The sequence below is a fragment of the Nycticebus coucang genome, chromosome 2, assembly GCF_027406575.1.
Source record: "Nycticebus coucang isolate mNycCou1 chromosome 2, mNycCou1.pri, whole genome shotgun sequence".
Lineage (NCBI taxonomy): Eukaryota > Metazoa > Chordata > Mammalia > Primates > Lorisidae > Nycticebus > Nycticebus coucang.
The window spans coordinates 134,730,402-134,756,984 of NC_069781.1; the positions used below are offsets into that span (position 1 = coordinate 134,730,402).

At 44.8% G+C, this 26,583-nt stretch overlaps 1 protein-coding gene across 2 annotated transcripts in view; it reads left to right on the forward strand.

Annotated features, from left to right (window-relative positions):
* Positions 1-26,583, forward strand: part of ENTREP2 (endosomal transmembrane epsin interactor 2) — a 454,036-nt gene that overhangs the window by 368,075 nt on the left and 59,378 nt on the right. For both annotated transcript variants that reach the window (XM_053581956.1, XM_053581957.1), the window contains exon 4: positions 20,746-20,880. In XM_053581956.1, the coding sequence (XP_053437931.1) occupies positions 20,746-20,880 (135 nt within the window). The remainder of the gene's footprint in view (positions 1-20,745; positions 20,881-26,583) is intronic.

Consider the following 26,583-nt stretch of genomic DNA (forward strand, 5'->3'; position numbering starts at 1 on the left):
TTATGGAAATTAGGAATTTAGGTGGGAAATTACATAACAGGCACATAGTTAAGTCATTTTAGTATATGCTTAGATGCGAACTTGAAATGTATGCTTTAATATCTTTAAATAAAACTCATACTAACTGCTGTGTGACTGTGACAATGTGGCAATGGTCGGTAACTTCATAGGAGACAACTGTGATCAGGAGATAGGCCCTATTTTATGCCAGTTTTACAGATGGGGCTGAGACCTTGGGAGTCAGATAACTGCTCCAAAGTCATGCAGCTAGCAGGTTCTGGCATCAGATTCCAATGTGTGCTGTTAGCTGCTGGCAAAGCGTTATCTGTTGGTTTTATAGTCTGTCTTAGACTGTTGTATGCTGCTATAACAGAGTACTACAGACAGGGCAGTTCACAAGGAGCAGAAATGTATTTCTTATGGTTCTGGAGTCTGCCAAGTCCAAGATCAAGGGGCCAGCATCTGGCGGGGGCGATTTGCTGCCTTATCCCCTGGGGGAGGCCAGAAGGGCACAAGAGGGTGAGAGAGAGCAAGAGGTCAGACTCAAGCCCTCTCAGAACCGGCAATGAGCCCTCATGAGGATTAAGTTTCCAACACATGTTTTTTGGAGAATATGTTCAGACCACAGCACATAGGACTTTAACTTTGGAATTATACTAACAACTAAAAGATAAGGAGGGTGTGAGGAGCACCACCGTGGAGGTAAAGAATGTATCTTGTGTATCTTTGGTCAAAGTAAATCTGTGACTCCATGAGAGAAACTCTCCTGTCTGAGGAAGAATTGTAAAGAAGCTAAACCAAAGGTTATATGTGGCAATACAGAGATGTGAGTCCAGAGTGCAGCTTTACAGGAAGCGTGAACTCTTCCTTTCTGGCCACATCCAGCATGGAAGTGGGGAAAGTGTTTTTTCCTATAAGTAAACAGCAACGCGATGTCTCTTGTGATCATCTGTTTACTACACCAGTGTTCTCTGACGCTAACCCCCTTTTAATTGGATTGGTCAGTGTGATACATCCCTGTCTGCTGTGCCTCAGGGAAAGCTTGGCCATCCCCAATCCAGCTGTACCTGTGATTTGCACACTAGTCAGATGCCTCTTCAGGCTCTGCTCAGACATTCTGGCACACACCTGTGTCCCCCTGAACAGAAGAGGGATGCCCCGGAGAGGTCTGACACCTGGGTGCATGTTTCGATGGAAAGCAGATTGCTGCCTGCTTCCTTCTTTACTGTCCATGTCTGTGATGGAGGGCCTTGGTCTCCCCTCTCCCTGCCCTGTGCCTCAAGTGTGACTCATGGTTTCTGGCAGGTGGAGGCCAGAGTGCAGCCTCTTTCTTAAAAGTAATTAGTAAAGGACTTTTCATACAAGATGGGGGAACGGGTGATGAACAGCAAGGAAAGAAGGCATGATGTGCTTGGTTTTTATAATTTCCACCATGACTTTTTTTCAAGTCCGCCTAATTGATGTGGAAGGGAGTGTGATTTTGTTGGAGGTGCTATTTGCTCTGCCCATGTGGCAGGAAGATCCGAAGTAGGGGTGTGCTGAGACAGCCTTGGATTGGCCTGGGAGAATGGCTTATTAAATTATCAGATATTTTCAGAACAAAAAATTATATATCTATCGAGATACATGGGTCATACCTGAAGTATGGCTAAGGGGTGGCCAGGAAGATGAAAAGACAATATATGATAACCACACGAATAATCTTACAGCAAGAAAAGGGAGAAGAAAAAGTATATAAAATGTCATAGCCTGAAACAGAACCAATCATAGCTTTTGTGCTTTTGGAATGAACTGAGAAGCTTTTTAAATCTTTTTCAACGTTCGATGTAAAGACTATAGGAACCATCCATGGGTGAGGAACTTGTGACCTAGGGGCCCATGTGGTCTTCTGGATCCTTGAGTGCAGCCTTGTGACTGAATCCAAATTTTACAGAACAAATCCCTATACTTGGGAACCTGTGGGGCCACATGTGGCCCCAAGGCAGCATGTCCTCCAGCAGTGCTTTGAAAACTTTGGCAATGAACTGGTGATGTTTAAGGATATAGTTATTTACCAGCTTTTGCATGTTTGTGATCCAGTTAGCCTTTGAATCATTTCTTAAAGTCATGAGCATAAAATAGTTCATAGTATCCTTTTATAAATATTTTACTCTTTTTTTTTTTAACTTTCTTTTTTTTTTTTTTTATTGTTTGGGATTCATTGAGGGTACAAACAATTAAGTTACACTGATTGCATTTGTTAGGTAAAGTCCCTCTTATAATTGTGTCCTGCCCCCAAGAGGTGTGCCATACACTGTGACCTCTCTCCTCTCCCTCCCCCCATCCCTCCTCCACTGCCTTCATGTTGGAATTGAGTACATTGGATTCTTTTACTATCTTTTTATGCATTTTGAATATTTTATATTCCTCCGTATGCAAGCTTTTATCTGTTTATCTCATTGGTAATTTGTACATTTTGACGTTTTCTCCTTTTTTCTTGATTGGGTTTATAAATTAATAGTTAAATGGTATATTATTCTGCTTGCAAAGGTGACTTTATTTTGATCATGACATAAAATTTACTATTTTAACCATTTTTAAGTGTAAATTTCAGTAATACTAAGCACATTCACATTGGATGTAACCACTATCCATTTCCAGAACTTTGCATCATTGCAAATAGAAACTCCTTACCCAGGAAACAATTATCCTTCATCTCTCCCTTTGCCTGGTTCCTGGTAATGAATATGCTCCTCTCTGTCTCTGTGGCTTTGTCCCGTTCCAGGTAACTCATATTGTTGGAATCCTGCAGTATTAACCTTTTGGGGTCAGGCTTCCTTCACTTAGCGTAATGTCTTCCAGGGCTCTTGTTTTCTTTTCATGGGTAAGTTTAGCCTATTTATACTTAGGTTTATGAGAGATGTTTGACTTCAATCCTGTTGACTTCTGTTACACATTTTGTGATTAAAATTTTCCTACATAGCTGAGCAGTGTCTGTGGCTCAAGGAGTAGGGCGCTGGCCTCATATACCAGGGGTGGCGGGTTCAAGTGTGGCCTCAGCCAAAACTGCAAAAAAAAAAAAAAAAAATTATTTTGTACGTAGCTGAGAACTGCAGAAATGTGTTCTTCACTGTCTGAAGCTCACCTCCACTTGGCATGTGTCTGCTGACTTGGGAAAAATCACTCTTACCTCTGCAGAGTGGTGTGGTCTCTATCCTTTTAAACAGTCTCTCCAGGATTCACTGTGTTTCTTCCCACGAGACATTCAGCCCTTTAGCTCATCTTTTCTATCTTCTCCTTCTCTCCTTGGTGGCATCTGAGTGTGGGGGAAGCATACTTAACATCCATGGGGTGGAGGGAGCCCGGGCTCTGTGTTCTGGCTCTGTCCTCCCAGCCTGCCAGCTATGGGCCTGGTTTGGCTCCAGCTACTGATGACCCTGATGGACGGTGGATGCGGGTGTGGGGGCGGCATCCCTGACCCTCTCACCTAAAGATTGCTCCTTTGCTTTTCCTGCCTTGCACCTACCCCTTTAACTCCAGACACAGGCCACAAACCCCCAAGTGCTCACAGACTTGTTTCCGATTTCTGGGATCTGACAGCCCTTCTCCTTTATTCTCCTAAACATCAGAGCTGTGAGGGTGCCGGACACCTGAGGAGGGCCCCAGGCTTAATTCCCACCTTCCAGTCCTGCCTCCCGCATCCTACCTGTCTCGTGGCCCTTTCCTGTCTGTTTCTTTTTGGGCTACATCCATGTGGTTCCCCGTCCAGCCATTCCCCCAGGGTTCTTCCTCCTCTCTGAATCCAGCAGGAGCTGTGGCGGGAACTTGGCCAAGGCTGATGAATGCCGGGCTCGGCAGGATCCTCGCAGCAAGCTCTGCCTTCTGTGTGTGGCAGCCCAGTTCAGTTAGCGGAAATAATCTAATTACAAGTTTTATGATTCCGTTTGATACTGTTTTAAAAGGCAGTTATGATTTTCATGAGCCAGTGGCTTTAGTTCTTGTCTCTGGTTCTGTCAGAGACACAGGTTAAGACACAGCACATGTGGGAGAAGGACCTTGATTTTGTGACTGTCATTCTTCCCCAAAGCCTGTTAGGATTTCTTCCTGAGACGTTCTGCCACATTTATCACCAGCCCTCTAATCTCGAATTGAAAGCATCAGTAACCAAGCCAACACCAATTCTGTAGCTATGTCCCTCGGAAGAGCCCCGCGGTAACCAGGGCAACTCTGATTTAGCTTCATCACAATGAATAAAAAACGGCAGAGGACACGGCCTCCAGCAGGGGCCGCTGGACACGTCTGACTCAGAGCCGTGTCTGCTCCACCAGGTTTGCATTGTTGCCCAAAGGTGTAGCTTTCATCATGCTAATCAGGGGTCTCTCCTGGCCTCTGGAGACATTTAGCGTCTGACTGCTATTTGTACTTTGTCAAGATGACACAGAATTTTTCCTTTTGTAGGAACATAACTCTGTTTTAATTCTCCTTCTTGTGAATTTGCCATTATCACGGATAAAAAGATTTCATTGCAAAAGCAGTGATTTCAAAGTCGGTTCCAAAACTCCAAGTTTCTTGGTAAAAGAAAACATGCCCAGAAAAATAAAAGTTGCTGCATGTAAAGCAGGCTGGCAGTGATTCCCTGTAAATAGTTATCTGTCTTCTCTGGGCATTCATTTGTTCTTAGATTCTTGGGATTAAAACATGTTTAGAGAGGGAAAGCCCCAGGTCTGGTGTGTCCTAAGTACCAGGGACAGATGCACAGGTAACGAGACCAATGAGGCCTGTCCCCTCCCTCCTTGCCTGCAGCTGAGGCTGGGAGAGATCTGGGCAGAAGACACCTTAGGGGACAGTTCCAGACAACAGGCAGTGCTCTGAGGAGGAGGCTGGGGGCGGAGGGAGTGGTGCAGGTGGTTTGACTGTGTACCTGGCACGTGAGGTGAGGCCTGAAAGCTAAGGGAGAGGAGGGAGCCGCGGACAGAGTCCTGAGGCTAACTTTGTGAGTGTGGAGAACAGAAAGGCTATCTCCTGGCAGGACCTGTGGGTGGGGATGTGGGGCAGGGCCTGAGATTTCAGAACCGGCAGTGTCAGCCCTGCCATTTGCTAGCTCCCTGGCCTTCCTCACTTGGGATGCTCCAGCCATGGTGTCACTACTCCTGTCCCCTGGACTTTGCACCTGCCTGGGGGATGGAGCTGGAGATCCCTGTGTTACCCTCCCGTGGTTTGGCTGCTATGACTGGGAGCCTTGGTGAGCCTTTTCACCGTGTCCCCAGAGCTCCAGCCACCTGTGAGATGGTGTCATCATCGCCCCGTGTCAGCTGTGGGTGCAGGTAATTCACTGCCTGCCTCCCGCAGCTGCTCATGGAAACATAAGAAGAACCGGAAGGTTCACCATTTTCCATCCCAGTGATGTGGACTCAGATGTTGTCTTCTAGCATTCCTTGGGAGCCCCCCAAATGTTAGTATGTGTAGGTATTTTTCTCCTGGCTGCAGGACAGAGTAGAGAGGGAGGGGCTGGGGTGGGTGAGCGTCCAGCCCTTCCTTCCCCCTCCTGAGGGCTTCTCAGGCCCCTGTCAGCTGCACCCTCTCCGGACAGTGCTGCCTTTCTTCTGCTAGGACTTCCGTGGGTGCAGAGGTGACCCACCCTCTCCACCCTCCGCAGGGGCCGCAGAGGGGCCAGCGGCTCCAGGATAAGTCTCCCTGTGTCCTCTCCATCCCTCCCCTACGCCAGGGGAAGGGTTTTCTTTAATATCTGTGTGATATATGATCTGTGGAAGGAAAAATGATGATTGAAACCATTTCTGGGATTTACAGCTCATTTTTAGAGGACGTGAGTGGCTAAACTGACATTCAGTTACTTACAGCTGATTCAGCCCATGCGTTTGTGTCTGCTTCCTCACGCTGCCCACGGCTTGTCTATAAAGGATTATAAGAGAAGCAAATTCACAAGGATGAGGGAAATGACAGTGAGCACGGGAGTTCTTATCACATGCTGTTAGTTAGAGAGTTCCCAGAGCAGGGAACCTCCTGTCACAGAGAGGAGGGAGCAGCGCCCCAGGGGCTGCGAGGTCCAGGCACAGCTTACTCCATCCAGGAAGCCCTGGAGCTCAAAACTCTTCAAGAGTGGCTAAAAATAGAGATTTTTATGTGAAGCGCACAATTTTACCCCTCAAATACAGTATGATCTTCCCCCAAGAAAAGAAGAAAGTGAAATTAAAAATCACTGGCCACCGGCCCACAAGTGACCAGTCAGCAGCCCTGACCAGCTTCTTTATTTGATACGTTCACCTCATTGAAATTGGGCAACAGATAATAATTTGTCAGGGGCCCACTGGGTGTCTAGTTCTATATTTGTGTTTGCAGTTTCACCTAGAGCCGTGTTTTTCAGCCTTCTTTATATCACAGCACACTTGAACCTATAGTTCAGGCGTCCTCAAACTTTTTAAACAGGGTACCAGTTCACTGTCCCTCAGACCATTGGAGGGCTGGACTATAGTTAAAAAAAACTATGAACAAATTCCTATGCACACTGCACATATCTTATTTTGAAGTAAAAAAATAAAACAGGAACAAATACAATCACACTGCCTCATGTGGCCCACGGGCCACAGTTTGAGGACCCCATGGTATAGTTAAACTTCCGTGGCACACTTACATTATGTTGATTTAAAAGAAGAGTGAAAGGGCGGCACCTGTGGCTCAAAGGAGTAGGATGCTGGCCCCATATACCTGAGGTGGTGTGTTCAAGCCTTGCCCTGGCCCAAAACTACAAGCAAACAAACAAAAAAGAATATACTTACTGTGGTTTGAACTTCTTTTGAAAATAATTAATGTTCCTTAAACATTTTCCGGGCACACCTAAGGCTCTCTCAGGGCACACCAAGGTGCCAGGGCACAGCAGTTGGAAATCTCTGACCTAGAAACACACAGTCGTGCTGGGGGCAGCACCTCCCTGCAGATCCCTGGACATCGTGAGACTGTATTACATGCTGTTATGTTAGAAAACGGAAAAAGTCGTAAACTCATAGAAATGTTATTCTTTATGGGTTTGTATTTATGCTGTATTCTGGGAAGGAACCGTGCCAGTTGGCAGGTGTCAGTCTGTGAGTGGAGTGAGTCCCAGTGGGGCTGAGCAGGAGGGAGTCGGCAGCCCTGCCAGGGCCTCCCCGTAGGTGGGGCATCAGGAGGGAGCAGCCTGCTGGAGCCATCCCGAAAGCCTCTCTCTGCATCTCTCCCAGCACAGGGTCCTGAGCATTAGTGACAGGAGAAGTGAGTGGATGATCTTTCAGAAATGAGGAGGTAAGCAAGAGTGAGACCCCATCTCTACTAAAAATAGAAAAAGTAGCCAGGTGTTGTGGCCGGTAGCTGCCGTCTCAGATAGTCAGGAGGCTGAGGTAAGAGTTTGAGGTTGCTGTGAGCTGTGATGCTATGGCACTCTACTCAGGGCCACAAAATAAGTTGATAAATAAACTGAAGAGGAGGGAGAGGAGGACACAGTCACCTCAGCGGGGCTGGCTCCCTTCTCTTCTGGGAGGATGACAGCTACACACTCGAATGTGACAAGGCAGAGAAATCACACAGCAGAGATTTTTAAGGATTACATCCCGAATTAATTTGACCACAGAACTTCATTTGGACTCTTTCCAGTTTTTTTGTCATTCCAAACACACCACCGCTCACAGCTTTGTTTGGGTCTCCGCAGAAGAAAAACCCTAACTGCTCCTTACTTTCCTGTTCACCGGCACAGTTCTCTGTAGCCCTTTCTCCATTTCCGCCAGCAAAGTAGAGCTCTGCTGTGGTTCCCCAGCATTGATGAGCAGTCAGAACTGGGCCTGAAAGTGCATGTCTATGTAATTAACAAAAGAGTCTCAGAAGGAGATGAAAGTGCAGCGGCGGGGGAGGAGGAACCTCCGTGGGGTGGGGACTCTCTGGTGCGCTCCTGGGGCAGGAATAACAGTCTCCTCTCCTTTTCCTGTTCAGCAGGGAGGCATGTGTGAACATTCTTAAGGTACTAACCCAGCCTGTCCTTGAAAGTGTCATTTGCATAAAAAGGTGTAAAAATTCCCAGTACTGTAGAAATCTTTGTGGTGCCCTATGAAGATAAGTCCTCAGACAGAACTTGTGGTTCTCACTCGACGACTGCCTCCCTGGCAGGAGCTCCCGTTGGCATTGCTTCCCACCCTGCTTACCTTTATTCTCATCCCCCATCTCCTCCCTCCCTCTCTCCCCATCTCCTTCTCTCTGTCACAGGCGCGCACACATCAGGATGGCACCATGCAGGGAGACACTAAAAGCCTGTGACTCAGACTCCTGTCTCACAAAGAATTTGAGCATCTGTGTGTGTGTGTGGGGGGGGATGGATTGGCAAATAGAATAGGCTGAAACAAACACCAGAATAACCAGAATAATGCAAATCAGGTAGTTGTTTTTTCCCTCAAAGGTAAGAGAAGATTATACTGGTATTTTAATTGTATGATTTACGGAATAAAAGCTATCATAAGAGTTCTGTTTTCTAGAATTAGATAACTTTTTCCTTAAATGTTTTATACACACACAATACAAGATTTGAGATTTTTAAGAACTCCCAAATTCCCTTAAAAATGTATATGTAGATAGGGCGGCACCTGTTGCTCAAAGGAGTAGGATACTGGCCCCATATGCCGGAGGTGGTGGGTTCAAACCCAGCCCCGGCCAAAAAAAAAAAAATATATATATATATGTAGATAGACAGACAGACAGATGTCTTTTTCCCACTCTCCCCATAGTGCATATTCCAAAGTGCAATTAAAAACAGAATGGTATTCTGGGAAAAATAAGGAGACCCTGTCTCCACAAAAAAATACAAAAGTTAACTGGGTGTGGAGGTGCTTAGTCCAGGCTACTTGGGAGGCTCAGGTGGGAGGATCCCTTGAGCCCAGGAGTTGGAGACTGCATTCCAGACTGTGCAACAGAGTGAGACCAGGTCTCCAAAAACATAAAAATGAGAAAACAGGATGGTTCAGCCCTTACCCTTCATCAGCAAGTGAATACATTTCCTGTACTGGGTGCCCGTGTGCTAATGTGCTTTGATTGCATGGAAAGTAGAATTTGGAAACATTGATCAGTCCTAATGGCCAGGCTCCTCTGACAGCATGAAATAGCATAATGAAAGTAATGCAAGGATGAAAAATACCTCCCTTGAAAGGTAGACATTTACATTCTAATGAGCTTGGAGGGCACTGAAGAACAGCTGTAGGAGGAACTTTTATGATCCTGGCTTCTCTCAATTCACATGTGCTGGATGAAAACCTATTGGCCTGGCCTCGGGGCAACCAGCTCTGGAGCTTCTGGGGGGTTGCTGGAGTGCGGCACCTCTGAGCCCCACCCACAGCTTCAAGTGAGCACCAGCCAGGCCACTGGCCTGGAAGTGCAGCCGTCCCTGGGCTGTGGTCCCTCATCTCTACTCAGTGAAAGCTTTATTTTCCCATCTTCTCAGAACAGATTTTTACTGAGAACATGTGTGTATCTGGAGTATGGAACTCAGTGAGGTTTCACAAGTGAACAAATCCACGGAACCAGCACCCAGAGCCAGAAACAAAACCTAGCAGCATTCCCAGCGTCTGTCGTCCCTTCTCCCAGTCACTCCCTGTCCTTCCGGTCACCCCAGTCCTGGCTTTCAGCTGCACATAAATAGGACCCCATGTCATATGCCCTTTTGTTTCCTGCTCCTTTCATTCAGCATGTTTGTTAGATCCATTCATGTTATCATGAGCAGCTCTGCTGTGTTGCTTTTCGCTATGTGAATGCACCACAGTCTGTTTACCCTTCCCTCTCTCGCTGGACCCCGGGGGTTTCCAGAGAGGCCCCTATGGTGGCGCCTGCCTGGATGTCCTAGCATGTTGCTTCTGATGAACACTCTCTCGCTGGACCCCGGGGGGTTTCCAGGGAGAGCCCTGCGGTGGCGCCCGCCTGGATGTCCTAGCATGTTGCTTCTGATGAACATCCATTTGTTGCTTATGCTTAGAAATGAAGCTTCTGGGTTACAGGGTACACATGTGTTTAGCTTTCGTAGATACTGAAGCTAGATCCAAGTGGTTTGGGTTAATTTTCACTCACACCAGGGATGTATGCGAATTTCATTTACTGAGGAATCTGACATCTGCAGGATGCCGGTGCCTCCCCCAACCTTGGCCTGTAACTTGCTGCAGAAGCCCGAGGAGGGGAGGAGTGATTGGCATCCCCGGCCACTAGGCAGAGACTTGAGAACCTCAGAGCCTTCTCACACACCAGCTTTTCTTAATCCTTTCGAAGAAACCGTATATGTTCAGGGAACAAACTCTCTCTTACTGAACATCAACATTTTATGGCATCTTTCTGTACACGTGGTCAGAAGCATCTTTATTTTATTTGGGGCCATAACTACTTGCAGGGCGGGGAGGGAAGCAGGTCCCACTTTGTTTTCTGTGGTGAGTGCTGAGGACATGTGTGGAGTAGGATTCTGAGGTTCTATTTGGACTTGGAAGAAAAAGTGAAAGCTGAAATGATGGGGTGTGTGTTCTATCGGCCATCTCTGCTGTCGGGGACACAAAAGTGAGTCTGAGTTCTCAGAGATTTCTGGCATTTGTAGGTTCTCAGGGGAGAGGCAGGCCAGGAAGCCCCAGTGTGGTGAGCTGTCTCACTAGCGTGGCAGGAAGCCAGGGTGGCCCAGTGACACCTGCATCACTGAGCCCGTGGTGGGGGCTGGGTGTCCCTCAGGGACGGATGTGCCAGGCCACATACCTGAGCCCATTGTACAGATCGGGGTACTCTCCCCAGTGACACAGGCTGGCCTTTTCCCCCAGCCTGGCAGGGATAGGACCTTCTGCCTTCTGAGGAGCCAACAAGCACTCTAGTCCCCAGTGCCTTTGGAGTCAGGAAGAGCCCAAGGGGCCGGGAAGGGGGCCCACTCTCATCCAACCCAGAGAACAGCTCTTGTGCTGACCGCACAGCCACACGGGGGAGACTGTGAGGGTAGACGCCATTGCTTTCAGACTTTCTCTGTTGCTGACATACTTGTGAATATAAAACATTTGGGGAGAACACAGAAGGTGTTAAAGCTCTCAAAACTGAATGAGTCTGTAATCACAATGTGATGGTCATTTTTTAAATATAATTCATATACCACCCAACTCACCCACCTAAGGTGTAAAACTCAGTGGTTTTAGTATATTCACCAAGGTGCAGCCGTCACCACCGTTTCACCACCACAGAAAGAAGCCCCGAGCCCTTCATATATCACCTCTTTACTCCCCATTGCCCCCGACCCCCAGATCCAAACAACTGCTGCGCTGTCTGCAGCTGTCTGTGGTCTGTCTCTCTCTTTCCTGTTCTGGACACGGAGTGGAATCTTGCAATACGTGGCCTTTGCTTGTGGCTTCTTCCACTTAGCATAATGCCTTCAGGGCCCGTCTGTGTCACAGCACGACCACTGCACTTCTGGGGTCTCAACCCCTGTCACTCAGTGCCACAAGCATCCCCATGATGAGGTTCTTGCTTCGGCTTGAATGTTGTGTCTCCCTCAGATTCAGATGTTGAAATCCTAGCACCCAAGATGATGGTATTAAGAGGTGGGGCCTATAGGAGGTGATTAGGTTGAGAGGGGGGAGCCCTCATGAAGGAGATTTGTGGCCTTATAAAGGAAACCCCAGAGAGCTTGCTCGCTTTCTGTCAGGTGAGGACGCAGCGAGCCATCTGTGAACCAGGGAGCAAGCTCACCTTATAGCCAGTCTGCCTGCTCCTGGCTTCAGCAGTGTCTGTTGTTTATAAGACACCCTGTTTATGGTATTCTGTTACAGCACCCCAAACTAAGGCAGCTGTCTCGTCTGGAGTCATTAGGACTGGTGTTTTGGGAACCCTCAGCTGCCGTCAGCAGGGATGAAGTAATACAGAGGGGTCACACAGATGAAGCTGGGCTGGGGCTGGGTCAGGCCCCCAGACGCTCACCTCTGCAGTAAAATTTAAGGTGGCTTATTTTGAGACAAACCAAAAATTCTGGTATTAGCCAGGAATCAATATATTACTCAGAAGAGTCTTTTTTTATTTTTATCTTTTTTTGAGACAGAGTCTCTCTCTCTCACCCAGGCTAGAGCACAGTGGCATCATCATAGCCCCCTGCAGCCTTGAACTCCTCAAGTGATCCTCCCACCTTAGCCTCCTGAGTAGCTGGGACAACAGGCATGCACCACCACATCTGGCAAATGTTTGTATTTTTGTAGGGATGGGATCTCACTATGTTGTTTAGGCCAATGTTGAACTCCTGGCCTCAAGAGACACACTTAGTGTCCCAAAGTGCCAGGGTGACAGGTGTGAGCCACCATCCTTGATAATACATACATACACACATATAAAGAGAGAGACAGAGACAGAGACAGACAGACAGACAGAGTTTCACTCAGTCACCCTGGGTAGAGTGCCATGGCATCACAGCTCACAGCAACCTCAAACTCTTGGGAATCCTCTTATCTCAGCCTCCTGAGTAGCTGGGACTACAGGTACCAGCCAGAGCACCAGGCTAATTTTTAGAGATGGGGTCTCACTCTTTCTCAGGCTGGTCTCAAACTCCTGAGCTCAGGCGATACACCTGCCTTGGCCTCCCAGAGTGCTGGAATCACAGGTGTGAGCCACCACGCCTGGCAGACAGTAGTTTTCAAAGTGATAGATTCCTAGAAGAATTTAAAAAATAGAGTCTACCTCTGTGCATCAAAAGACACAATCAACAGAGTGAAAAGGCAACTTGAGAAATGAGAGAAAATATTTACTTTATCTGATAAGGGATTTATAACCAGACTATCTAAAGAACTTTTAAAGCTCAACAACAGAACAACAAACAGCCCAATTACAAAAATGGGCAAAGGATTTGAAGAGATAGTTCTGCAAAGAAGAAATGTAGAAATGGCCAAGGAGCACTTACGAAGCAAGCTTAACATCACTAGTCATCAGGGAATACAGACCCCAGCCACCGAGAGGCACCACCTCACCTCTCTTAGAATGACTATGATTAAACAAACCAAACAAGACAGGCTGAGCACCGTGGCTCACACCCGTAATCCCAGCCCTCTGGGAGGCCACAGCAGGTGGATTGCCTGAGCTCAAAAGAGTTTGAGACCAGCCTAAGCAAAAGCAAGACCCGCATTTCTACTAAAAACAGAAAAACTATCCAGGCCTTGTGGTGGGCACCTGTAGTCACAGCTACTCTGGAGGCTGAGGCAGGAGGATCACTTGAGCCCAAGAGTTTTAGGTTGCTGTGAGCTGTGACATCACAGCACTCTACCCAGGGTGAGACAAAGTAAGACTGTGTCAAACAAACAAACAAAAAGACAGTAAATAACAAATGTTGGTGAAGATGTAGAGAAACTGGAACCCTTGTGCACTATTGGTAGCAATGTAAAATGTTAACACTGCTATGGAAAATTTTTTGAAAATTCTTGAAAAATTAAACATAGAATTACCATATGACCTAGCAATTTCATTTCTGAGCATATACCCAAAAGAACTATAAGTAGAACGTAAACGTTTTGCACAGCCATGTTCACACCAGCATTATTCACAAGAGACCTAAGGGGTGGGATCAACCCAGGTGTCCATTTACAAACGAACAGATGGACAGAATGTGGTGCACACATGAGGTGGGGGAAGGAGAGCCCAGCACAGGCTACCACAGAAGTGAAGCTTGAAGACAAGTGAAATAAGCTGGTCACAGACAGACAAACCCTACGGCCTTGTGTCATGCCACTTACATGGAGTGTAAGGTGTCTAGAGGTGGCAAACTCATAGAGATCAAAGGCAGAATAATGGTGGCCGGGGCCCGGGAGAGAGGGACTAGGTAGTTACTATTTAATGAATTGAGTTTCAGTTTGGGGAGCTGGGAAAGTTCTGGAGATGGGTGATCCATGTATTTACTCTTGCAGAGCTGTAACAGAAAACGGTTAAGATTGTAATTTTATATTATGTGTATTTTACGACAGTTAAAAAACTAGGGTCTAGTTTCTACAAACCTGCTTTTTAATTAAAGTAATAATAATAACCCCAATAAAGAACAATATTGGTGCTTTGTATTTTTACCTCCATAACCTCATCTGATGCTCACTGAAGCCCCGGGAGGAGCCTGAAGCCCAGGGAGATTACACAGCGTGGCCTGGGTCACCCCAGGGGAGCTGGGACTCTGCGCGTTCTGACTCTGTTCCCCATCCAAGGATGGCGTGTTCACCTTGGTCCACCCACTGTGGACACTGGGGCTCAGGGTCACCCCAGCCTCTCCTGCCTTTGCTCTCCCCTGCTCTTCCTGCAGCCTCAGCCTTCCACCCCACCTGCCTTTGGGAGTATCTGAAGGTCATACACCCATCTCACTCCTGCTTCTGTGAGAGAACCGCAGTAACATCCTGCTCTATTTGTTGCCTAAGCACTTTCTACTCCCACACAGGCTGATAGGCCATAAATAAAAGGGGCAGGCTAGCTTGTAAGTGCTCCAAAGAGATTCTTGAAAAATTACTGTGGCTTCATTTGCAAAGCTCTGCGGTCTTGTTCCCAGTGACCCGAACGCCAAGTGGCACTCTTGAAATAAATCTGTCAGCGCCTGCCCACCCAGATGTGGAGGTCAGGGAACTTATCAGGAGGTTTCCAGAATTTTTCTTAGAATTAATCACAAACTCAGTGAAATAACTGATGGAAAAGATTTATTTGGGTGTCTATTCCCCGGGGTCACCAGAGGGTTATTTTATGTGATGAACTGTGCTTGGGCAGCCGAGCCCATCTCCCTCCCTTTCCCTGGATGATCCTTTGCTGAGCAAACTGCACTGCCACTTAACATTAGCTGCTTCAATCTTAACGCCAAGCCTGGGGGTGTGATCCCGTGAAATAATTCCTTGTATGTTTCTGGGATGTGGGAGAACAAAGTATATGAGGACAGCTTGACTTACGTCCTGTTGATGACGGCAAAGGGGAATGGTAGAAGCTAAAAAGGACTTCTGGATCCACGGGCACCAAATTTCAGTTGGAGAGGAGAAATAAGCTTTATAACATTCACTATATAACTGCATAACTGTAATAACTATAACACAGAATAGTGACTGTGATAAATAATAATGTATATTTTCAAAATTGCTAAAAGAAGGCTTTAAATATTTTCACCACACAAAAAGAGATAAACGTGTGAGGTGATGAATTCGTTGCTTAGCTTGATTTAATCTTCCCACAATGTGAACGTTGTCAAAACATTACATGGGACCCTGTAAGTATGTAACGTACACAATTATTTGTCAATTAAAGGTGAAATTTTTAAAGATAAAGGCAAAATCAACTCAAAGTAGGGAAATGCAAGGGAATGATACATTTAAGAGCAGAAATCAATGAAATGAAAACAAATGAGAAAAATCTATGAAAAAAGATCAATGAAATTGATGTAACTCTAGAAAGAAAAAAAACTTAGAAGATATGAATTGGAATGAAACAGGGATATAACTGCAGATCCTGCAAACATCAAGAAGATAATAAGGAAATAATATGAACAATGCTACACAAATAAATTTTAACAGCTTAGATGAAATGGATCAATATCTTGAAAAACATAAACTATCATAATTCACAAAATATGACAATTTGAATAGCTCTATAACTATTAAGTAACTTGAATTCATAATTTTAAAACTTCCAAAAACAAAATCTCCAGGCCTAGCTGGTTTTACTAGAGAATTCTACCAAACATTTAAGAAATTAATACAATTTCTACATACTCTCTTTCAGAAAATAAAAAAGAAGCAAACACTTCCCTTTTTTTTGTTTTGTTTTTTTTTGAGACAGGTCTTGTTCTTTTCACTCTGGCTGGAGTGCAGTGGGGTCATCACAGGTCACTGCAACCTCAAACTTCTAAGCTCAAGCAATTCTACCTGAGCCTCTCAAGTAGCTGGGACTACAGGTGCATGCCAGAACACCTGCCTAATATTTTCTATTTTTTTGTAGAGATGGGGTCTTACTCTTGCTTGGGCTGGTCTTAAACTCCTGGCCTCAAGCAATCCTCCAGCCTTAGCCTCCAGAACATTGGGATTACAGGTGGGATCCACTATACCTGGTCAGATTTTTCTGTTTTTTATAGGATGGTCTTAAACTCTTGGCCTCAAGTGATCTTCCTGGCCTTGGTATCCCAAAGTTCTAGGAATACAGGTATGAGCCACCGCACCTGGCCTCCCAATTGGTTTTTATGAAAGTAGTATTATCATGCTATCAAAACTAGACAAAGACAGCACTGGAAAAAAAGAAAACTGAAGACCAACATCCATTATTGATACAGAGGCAAAAGTATAACAAAACAATAGCAAGTAAAACTCAGCATATATAAAAAGAATTACACTTAATTATCAAGGCTAGTTCAGTATTCAAAAATCAATTTTTGTGGCTCATCTCACATCTGTAATCCTAGCTCTCTGGGAGGCAATATGGGTGGATAGTCTGAGCTCAGAAGTTCAAGACCAGCCTGAGCAAAAGCGAGTCCCCATCTTTACTAAAAATAGAAAAACTAGCTGGGTGTTGTGGGGGGCGCCTGTAGTCCCAGCTACTGAGGAGGCTGAGGCAGGAGGATCACTTGAGCCCAAGAGTTTGAGGTTGCTGTGAGCTATAACACCATAGCACTCTACCTCAGGGCAACAGAATGGGACTCTGTCTCAAAATAATGAAAAATCAGTCATTTTAATCAACTATAAATAGGCTAATGAAGAAACATGGTTTTAGCAATTGATGCATAAAAAGAATTTGACAATATTGAACACCCTTTCATGATTTTAAAAAAAGAACCTGGATGGGTGGCGCCTGTGACTCAAAGGGGTAGGGCACCAGCCCCATATGCCGGAGGTGGTGGGTTCAAACCCAGCCCCGGCCAAAAACTACAAAAAAAAGAAAAAAGAAAAAAAGAACCTGGAAAAATAGGCATAGAGAACTACCTCCATTTGAACAATATAACCTACCGAAAAACTACAACTAGCATACTCAACGGTGAAAGACTAAATGCCTTTCCCTGAAGCTCAGATGGTGCTCATTCCAACCTCTCTTATGCAACATAGGCTGCCGTGCTAAAAGGGCAAACCAAAGTAGTAAGGGAAGGAAGGAAAGTAAAAGCCTTACGGATCAAAAAGGAAGAGTTTTGGAAAACTAACACTGTTTGTGGGTGACCTAAGTGACTTAATAGAAAATCCCAAGGAATCTTAAAAACAAAACAAATCTCCTGGAACCAATATGTGAGTTCAGCAAGGTTGCAGGATACAGGATAAACATAGAAAATTCACTTGTATTTCGCTATGTTGGCAATGAGCACAGGGATGCTGAAATTAAAAATACAGTACCAGTTACAGTCACCAAAAAATACATGGATATGGGCAGTGCCTGTGGCTCAGTGGGTAGGGCTCCAGCCCCACAGACCGAGGGTGGCGGGTTCAAACCCAGCCCCGGCCAAACTGCAACCAAAAAAATAGCTGGGCGTTGTGGCGGGCACCTATAGTCCCAGCTACTCGGGAGGCTGAGGCAAGAGTTGGAGGTTGCTGTGAGCTGTGATGTCACAGCACTTTACCAAGGGCAATAAAGTGAGACTCTGTCTTTACAAAAAAAAAAGAAAACATGGATATAAGTCTGACAAAGCATGTATAAGACCTTTATGGTAAAAAACTGTATAACAGTGTTGAATTAAATCTAAGTAAGTGGGGAGACATGCTGTACTCATGAATTGGAACATTCTTCTAAATTAGCGGTTCTCAACCTGCAGGTCGCAACCCCTTTGTAACAATGAAAATACATCCTGGCATTAGGAAGGTTGAGAACCGCTGTTCTAAGTGGAGTATTACAAGAATGGAGAAACAGACACCACAGGTACTCACTATTAAATTGGAACTAACTGATCAACAATGTGAGAGTGTATGGAAATAACACTCATCAAAAATCAAGTAGATGGGATGGGGGAGGAGAGGATGGGGAAATTTACACCTAACCGGTACAGTGGATGCTATCTGGGTGACAGGAACATTGATAACTTTGACTCACAGTATGAAAACAATTTGTGTAACCAAAGTATTTATACTTTTGTAATATTCTAAAATAAAATCATAAAGTAAAATAAACGAAGATTCAAATAGGAAAGATGCCAATTCTCTGCAAATTAATATACAGGTTTGATGTAATTCCTGTCAAAATCCCAGTGAGATTTTGTTTTTGGTAGACATAGACAAACGTATTCTAAAATTGTATGGAAAGTCAAAGAAATAATTTGGAAAAAGAAGAAGAACATGGGAGGAATAAGTTGATCTGATTTCCAGGCTTTTAGTCACAGTAATCAAGACTTTGTGGTTGACGGAGAGACGGACCAATTTCACAAAGGAGAGAGCATATAGCAACAGACCCACACAAATATTCCCAACCAACTTTTGACAAAGATGAAAGCATTCAATGCCAAAAAGATGGGCTTTTTAAACAAATGTTGGAACAATCGAACATCTATAAGCAGAAAAAAAAATTAACTTCAACCAAAGTTCATAATATTTAATACAAAAATTAACTGGAAATGAATCCTTAATTTAGAAATAAAACCCTAAAACTTTAGAAAAACATAAGGAAAACATCTTCGGGATCTAGGTCTAGGCAAAGAGGTATTTTAGATCAATACCAAAAGTGTAAGAGCAAAAATGTGTAAGTTGGACTTCCATCAAAATTCTTTTGCTCTACACATAACCCTGTTAAGAGGATGAAAGATCAGCTATGGACCCGAAGAAGATATTTGCAAGCCACATATTCCACATAGCCATGTACTAGAGGTGATTCATGTTCATTATGAAGTTAAATTTGTTTTGTTTTGTTTTTTTGAGACAGTCTCACTATGTCTCAAAATGGCGTCACAGCTCACAGCACCCTCCAACTCTTGGGCTCAAGCAATTCTCTTGCCTCAGCCTCCCGAGTAGCTGGAACTACAGAAGCCCGCCACAATGCCCGGCTGTTTTGTGCAGTTGTCATTGTTATTGAGTTGGCCCAGGCTGGGTTCGAACCCACCAACTTTGTGTATGTGGCTGGCGCCGTAACCACTGTGCTATGAGCGCCAAGCCACATTTTTTTTAAGTTTCAGATTAAGGTGAAGATACCAACAATGAGGTTACAATGTTTGCATTTGTTAGGTAAGGTCCCTGCTGTAGTTTTGTCCTACATCCAGGAGGTGTGCCACATACCCTTATCTTGTGCCCATAAAGTGGGGGCACACCAGTCCCTTTCCCCCCAACTTGAAATGAATTGAGTTTTTCTCTCATGTGGGTGTGTATTAGATCATCTGCTGGCTTCATATTAGTGTTGAGTACCTTGTATACTTGCTTTTCCATTCTTGTGATCGTTTACTAAGAAGAATGTGTTCAGCTCCATGCAGGCTATTATAAAATATGTAAAATCTCCATCCTTTTTGTAGCTGAATAGTATTCCATGATATACCTGTACCACAGTTTATTAATCCATTCCTGAGTTGATGGGCATTTAGGTTGTTTCCACATCTTGGTGATTGTGAACTGAGCCGCAATAAATACTCTGGTGCAGATGTCCTCGTTATAGTTATAAATTGCCAACATGTGCCTGAAAAATATTAGCACTTTGAGTTGGCAGGTATAAAAGACGTTATTATTTATTGAAAAGTAGGGCAGCTTCTGTTCTAAGGAGAATAATTTATTTCATATTTAGTGTTACATTGAATTAAATTGTATAGATTTTACAAGTTTTCTTGTTTAGTAATTTCATATCTAGGACTTATTGTTTTTTATTTATTTTTAGAGACAGGGTCTGTCTGTGTTGCCCAGGCTGGTCTCAAACTCCTGGGCTCTAGCAGTCTCCTGCCTCTGCCTCCAGTGACAGCCTATTCCTGTGGTGTAATATGAACAGCAAGGACTACAGGCAGCGTGCTCCCACACTTTTGTTTTTTTTTTAATCTCCTTTCCTCTCAGGCACTACCCTGTTTCCCCGAAAATAAGACAGTGTCTTATTTTAAGGTGTGCTCCCAAAGATGCGCTAGGTCTTATTTTCAGGGGACGTCTTATCTTTCCTGTAAGTAGGTCTTATTTTCGGAGGATGTCTTATTTTCGGGAAAACAGGGTAGTAACTCTGTTCTGTCCCCTATCATTGAGATTCTCATAGTCTTTCCTTGTCTAATGCTCCTTTTTGAAATACTTGAATCACGTTTCTTTCTTTCCATGGTTTTTCATTTTCCAAGCCGTTATTTATTTATTTGGCTTTTATTGAACACCTGTAACCTATCAGCCTTATCAACGTTGTGATAAGATGTAGTTGTAGCTGGGTGAACTAAGTGTCCAGTAGCAGTGGGGAGAGGAAAACCAGACAAGGCCCCAAGGATGGGGCTCGAGTTGGGTTTGATGGATGAGAAGCCGTTTCACAGACCATGAACTGAGAGGACAGGAGATTTCTGAGCACGGAGGGAGAATGAACTGAGGCGTAGAGCTATTAACGTGTCTCCATACGTAAATTAATTTATTTCCTATAACTTGCACCTTAGGTTTGTTCCAGTGTACTTTTGCTTTTTTATTCCTTGCTTTTAAAGTAGGAATTTGAAGTAATTCCTGACAGTGTTCTTCATGGCCTGGGTCAGTGCAAATCATTTTTGCTTCATTATTTAAAGATAAACTAGAGCTGGGCGCTTTGAGCTGAGCCAGCTTTGTGCGTTAACTGTGTAATTCATGCGCACCCGCCAGGGCCGAATGTCGTGTTAACAGTGAGGTCTGTCTGTGTTCTGTCTAGATTAAGTTTGACAGTGTGGAGGTGTGTGTCTGCTGTGAGCTGCAGCACCAGTCAACAGGCTGCAGCAACCTCGGGGAGACTCTGAAGCTGAACCCGCTGCAGGAGAGCTGCAACGCTGTGAGGCTGACCTTGCAGGTGACCCTGGCGCCCCCATATGCATGCCTTCACCCCTGCCTGACGACCCTTAGGAAGACTATTAGCATGCACGTTCCTTTGGGCTCTTAATTCCTGGAGGTGGTTTCAGGATAAGAGGGAGGGTCCTTCTGGAGAAGGTTTTAAAGGATTAGAGATTTTCATTTTGAACTGTGTTACTTTCTGGGTCTTGTTTCTCATTTTTACCATTTCTTTGTCTACCTTTAACATACGTAAAGGAGGCGATGAATGGTTGTAAGAGGTCTTTACAAATGGTGATGTGATGCATTTGATTGCTTTTCTCACATTTTTGGCTATTACACCACCAGGGAACAGATGCATATTTATTTTACCTTTTTGAAGATAGGGAGAAAAAAATCTTACGGTCTTCTGCGACAGTCTATTCTCATGAATAGCATCTGACCTTAAAAAAAAAAAATGACATGAGAAAATTGTTATTCCTTTTGTCCTTTCTACAAGTGTTTTTTTTTTTTAATTCTGAAACCCCAAAAATGGCTGCTTAAAAATACACATATTTAAGGATAGTGAGTCCAGTTCTTCTCCTTCCCTTGAATGAAATTGTGCAAGAACTTTTGAAAAGATATATAATGGTCAAAGGAACTATTGGTTGGTGGTAAAATAGTATTTGCACCATGCACGGAGCTCTAATATGTGTCTGGAACACAGTATGGAGGAGACTGGAGGCTACAAAGAGAAGAGAGGGAAATACTGCATTCTGGGGTCCTGGGCCTGTGGTTAGTATCCCACAGGTGGTCACCTGATCTACAGGGCAGGCTGGGCCTGGCTCCTCAGCTCCTGTGGAGAAACAGTCCCGATTCAGAGATCCAAGCAGCCCTCCAGAGGGACAGACTCATCCCCGCCACACTACAGGCCCATCTATCAGGCTACCAGGCACTTCTTGCTGCTGTACGTTACGTATGACCACATTTCTACCTCACCATATCCTGGGGCACATTCAAGGTCATTGCCTAAGGTCTGCCATGGCCTTTCACAGCCCTCCTGAAAGGGGACATGGGCAGCTGTGTTGAGACCTCATTTTGGCAACACCTAAATCACCTCTTCAACCCTGGCTCGTTTTCTTTCTGTATTTACAAAACAGAGCAATGCAGTAGGTAACCATAATTACAGTGACGTCCCCTGCCCTGCCCCAGAGAGCTGACAAACACCCAGGAGAAAGTTTTAGCTCCAGAGGCCACATGAGTGGGCACAGTAAGGCCTTTAAGTCACCTCCCACTGCCCGCTTGGTGGGTCGGTGAGCTCAGCCTCCTCTACAAAGGCCTTGGAGTTCTTCCTGACACGTCTGCTCAGCGGAACACAGAACCCCATGTTCATGACTCTCCAGCTCCTGGAAGGTAACTATGGCTGGGAACATAATGCTGGTGTTGGAAAAAAACAGCAGCATTATCTCTGAGAATGTGGACTCAAGCCTAAGGTAAGCTGGTGACCTCGCAGCCTCACCTGCATTCACTGTTGTAGTACTAGGGTGAGCAAACATCTTGCCACGGGGTGGCCAGTGTGGGACAGTGCCCACATCAGGAAACTGAAGTGAAGGTGGGAGCCGTGGCTCATAACCCCTGGTGATTCAGATTCCCCACGCTACTGAAGTTTGGAGACCACACCAGACTTCTCAATGAGTTTGTGTAAAAAACTCAATTAGAGGTAAGGATTGTGAGAGCTGGTGGCAGGAGGCTCGAAGGAGGCAGAATTTATGATTGAGATAAAAGGCCAATGGTCCAGAAGTAGCAGCAATGGCTTAGGGGGGTGGAGGAAGAGGCAGCTGCCCCATGCTCCGGATGACAGCCTGTGCTGAAGGCAAACTCCTTGAGACATGGAGCCTCATCTGCGATCAGGAGGAAAAGAGGCTATTGAAAATGAGCATTTTCTGTTCTCCAACTTTGTTGTTTTTCAAAATTACTTTGGCTGTAGTAGTTCCTTTGCATTTTCGTGTAAGTTTTACAATCAGCTTTGAGATGGCATGGCGTCCATACAGGACTCTGAAGAAAACTGACATATTTATAGCTTTCCATCTATTTAAGTTTTACTTTATTTCATCGGTATTTCTTTGTTTCATCCGCCTTGTGTAGTTTTCAGTATATATGTATCTTAACATATTTTGTAATGTTTGCACTTGAAGTGTCTCCCATTTCCTGGTGCTACCTTCATGGTACTTTTACACTGCCTTTTACTGTGAGTGTGGAAATTTGATTTCTATTACGGATCTGGTGTCCTGGGATCTCGCTTAACTCACTTACCAGTTCTAGCCGCTCGTGTGTAGGTTTTTTGGATTTTCTTAGGTAAGACTTAAATGATGTGCGATTTCATATCTGTAAAATTCTAAACTAGTCAGGTTTCCCCAGAGAAACAGAACCAATAGGAGATAGATGGATAGATAGACATGATAGATAGGTGATAGATAGATTATAGATAGATGATAGACATGATAGATAGATAGATACAACACATACGTACATAGATGAGAGAGGATTAATTGGAGAATTGGCCTTCATGGTTATGGAGACCAAGAATTCCCATGACAGGCCGTCTTCCACCTGGAGACCCTGGAATGTCGTTGCATGGCTCAGCCCAAGTCAGAAGCCTCAGCACCAGGGAAGCCTGTGGTGTAACTCTCAGTGCAAGGGCAAGGACCTGGGAAATAGAGGTGTCAGCTGGGAGCGGGTATAAGTTCTAGAGCGCAAAGGCCAAAAAGCCTGGAGTTCCAGCAAGAGAGAGAAAGAACTCACCTGTCGTTTGCTTTTTTGTTCTTTCCTGGCCCCCAGCTGATAAAATTATGTTCACCCACATTGAGGCTGAATCTTCCCATCCAGTTCACTGACCCGCACCCCAGTCTCCCCTGGAACACTCTCACACAAGCATCCAAGGATAAGGCTGTGCAGTCTGTGGATGTCCCTCCATCCAGGCAAGTTGACGGCTAAAATCAGTCATGGCACATGACACATCCAATCTGGATGCCTTGCATTTATTTTCCCTGCCTCATTGTGTGGGCTAAAACCTCTGGTGCAGAGACACGTGGAAGGGATGTGTCCTTGCCTTGTTCCTGATTTCAGGGATTAAGGGTGACGTTAGCTCTAAGATTTTTGTACATGTTCATTATCAGGTTGTAGAAGTCGGGTCCTGTTCCTAGTTTACTGACAATGGCTGTTGAGATTTTCCAAAGTCTTTTTCTGCATCTGCTCATAGGCTCTTATACTTCCTCTTCTTCAGTCCCAGAAATGGTGAATAACTGTGATCAACTTTAACTGGTTAGCCAGCCTTACCTTCCCATTTGATCGACTTTAACTGGCCAGCCGGACTTGCGTTCCCATTTGATCCACTTCAACTGGTCAGCCAGACTTGCATTCCCATTTGATCAACTTCAGCTGGTCAGCCAGACTTGGCGTTCCCATTTGATCCACTTCAACTGGCCAGCCGGACTTGCGTTCCCATTTGATCGACTTCATCTGGTCAGCCGGACTTGTCATTCCCATTTGATTCACTTCAGGTGGCCAGCCGGACTTGCGTTCCCATTTGATCCATTAAGGCTGGTCAGCCGGACTTGCGTTCCCATTTGATCGACTTCAATTGTCAGCCAAATTTGCGTTCCCAAGATAAACAGCAGTTGGTCGTTTTGTCCTCAGCGAGGTGAAGTCTGCTCATAGTCCTATCAAAGGCTTTCTCCTCTGTGGCTGTGCTTTTTATTCCTAGCATTTCCAGTGGACTCTCCTTACTGCTTACATCTCTCTGTCCAATTACCTAGATGACCTTTGCGTATTGTCCACTTTCTCCACTGGAGCAGGCGTCTGTCTGCATCTGTCTTGAGTGAGTGTGAATTTGGATTAGCTGGCTCCCCTGTGGTTCAGCTGAAGTTGGGAATTTGCAGTGTTTGTCGTCTTGCTGTTGTTGAAATGGTGGGGCTAGTGCCAGCTTTCTACATCCCAAGAAGAATCTGGAATCATGTTCCACCTGATTTTTCTTTTCCCCTAGGTATATAATTTTTGAGGAACACACTAACCCTTACAACAGTGTTTTCAATCTTACTTATCTCACAGCACACTCGAGCCTACAGTTAAACTTCCATAGTACACTTACTTACATTATGTTGATCAAGAAAAAAAAGAGTAAAAAAGAAGAATATATATATATACTGGCCTTTGAACTTCTTTTGAAAATAATTTAATCAATGGTCTTTAAAAATTTTGCAGCACAGCTAAGAACCTGTCACAGCACACAGGTTAAAAATCACTGCGTTAGGGGCTCATAAATGACATGATGTTCTCTATTACAGTGGATAAAGCTTATTTGGGGGAAAATCTTAAAGTCTAGCTAATACTTTCTGCCATTCAAGTTTGTGGTAGTCATTAATGCTGCTTAAGAATACGTCTCGATCTCTAAGGCTCTTTTTTCTTTTTCTTTCTTTTTTCTTTTTTTGAGGCAGAGACTCACTCTGTCATGGGTAGAGTACCATGCTGTGGTGACATCATAGTTCACAGCAACCTCAAACTCCTGGGCTCAAGCGATCCTCTTGCCTCAGCCTCCTGAGTAGCTGGGACTACAGGCACTTGCCACAACACCCAGCTAGTTTTTCTATTTTTAGTACGTCTGGATCTTGCTCTTCCTCAGGCTGGTCTCAAACTCCTGAGCTCAAGCAATCCACCTACCTCGACTCCCAGAGTGCTGGAATTTACAGGTGTGAGCCACGGTGCCTGGCTAGATCTCCCACAGTAAGACTTCCTTGTTTCCTGGTGGTTGCTGAGGGCCATGTGAGCAAAACATAACACATCACTTCTGAACTGGAGTATTGAGCTTTGGCGTGAGATTCTCCAGAGCTCTCTTGCCCCCTGCAGAGGAACTGGCTAATTACAGGCAGTGGCTGCACCACCACCCTGGGTTCCTAAGTGAGCAGAGCCCCCTGCAACTTGGCCACCGTGGACACACAGCATGAGTGAAAAACAAACTCTTGTTTTAACCTACCAAGATGTGGGAGAGGTTTGTTACAACAGCATAACCTAGCCGCTCCTGTCTGGGACAAGGCAACATCTTCGTTTGTTCAGATGTCAAGTTCATTAGCTTCACCATGATATGCCTTGAAAGAGGATCAATCTATCAGATTTCCCAGGATACACGGTGTAGTCTTTCAACCCGTGAGCTTGCCTCTTGCCTTATTTCAGAAAAGTTTTCTGGGACTATGCATCTGGACTTTTTTCTGTTCTGTTTTAGGGCAATGCCTTTTTGGGACCACTTCTCTCTATCTTTCAAAACTATCTTTCTTTACCCTCTCTTTTTTTAAATCCTTTTTCTACCTCATTTTGCTCAGTTTTTGTAAATCCTCTCTTCCTAGCTTTTTTTTTTTCTGCAATATTACCTTTTTGCTCTGCTTTTGATGTGATCTTGAGTTTGTCTTTACCATTTTTTCCTTCAGCCCTGTTCTCTGCTTCTAGCTCCTAGGTTACAGCAGCCGCCTTTCTGCGTGGTCACAGTTCTCACCCCTGGATGTCTCGGGCAGTTAATTACAGTAGTGCTTTCAATGTATGTTACATTTTTCTTAGATGCCTTGTCTGAGGGTATACATTAATAGATACTTTAAAGCACTACGACAGATTCCTAACCCTTAAATACTAACTCAAGCGTCACACTCCATTTAAACAGGCTTCGGGGTAATCAGGATCTTTACTTACTTCTCATAATTAT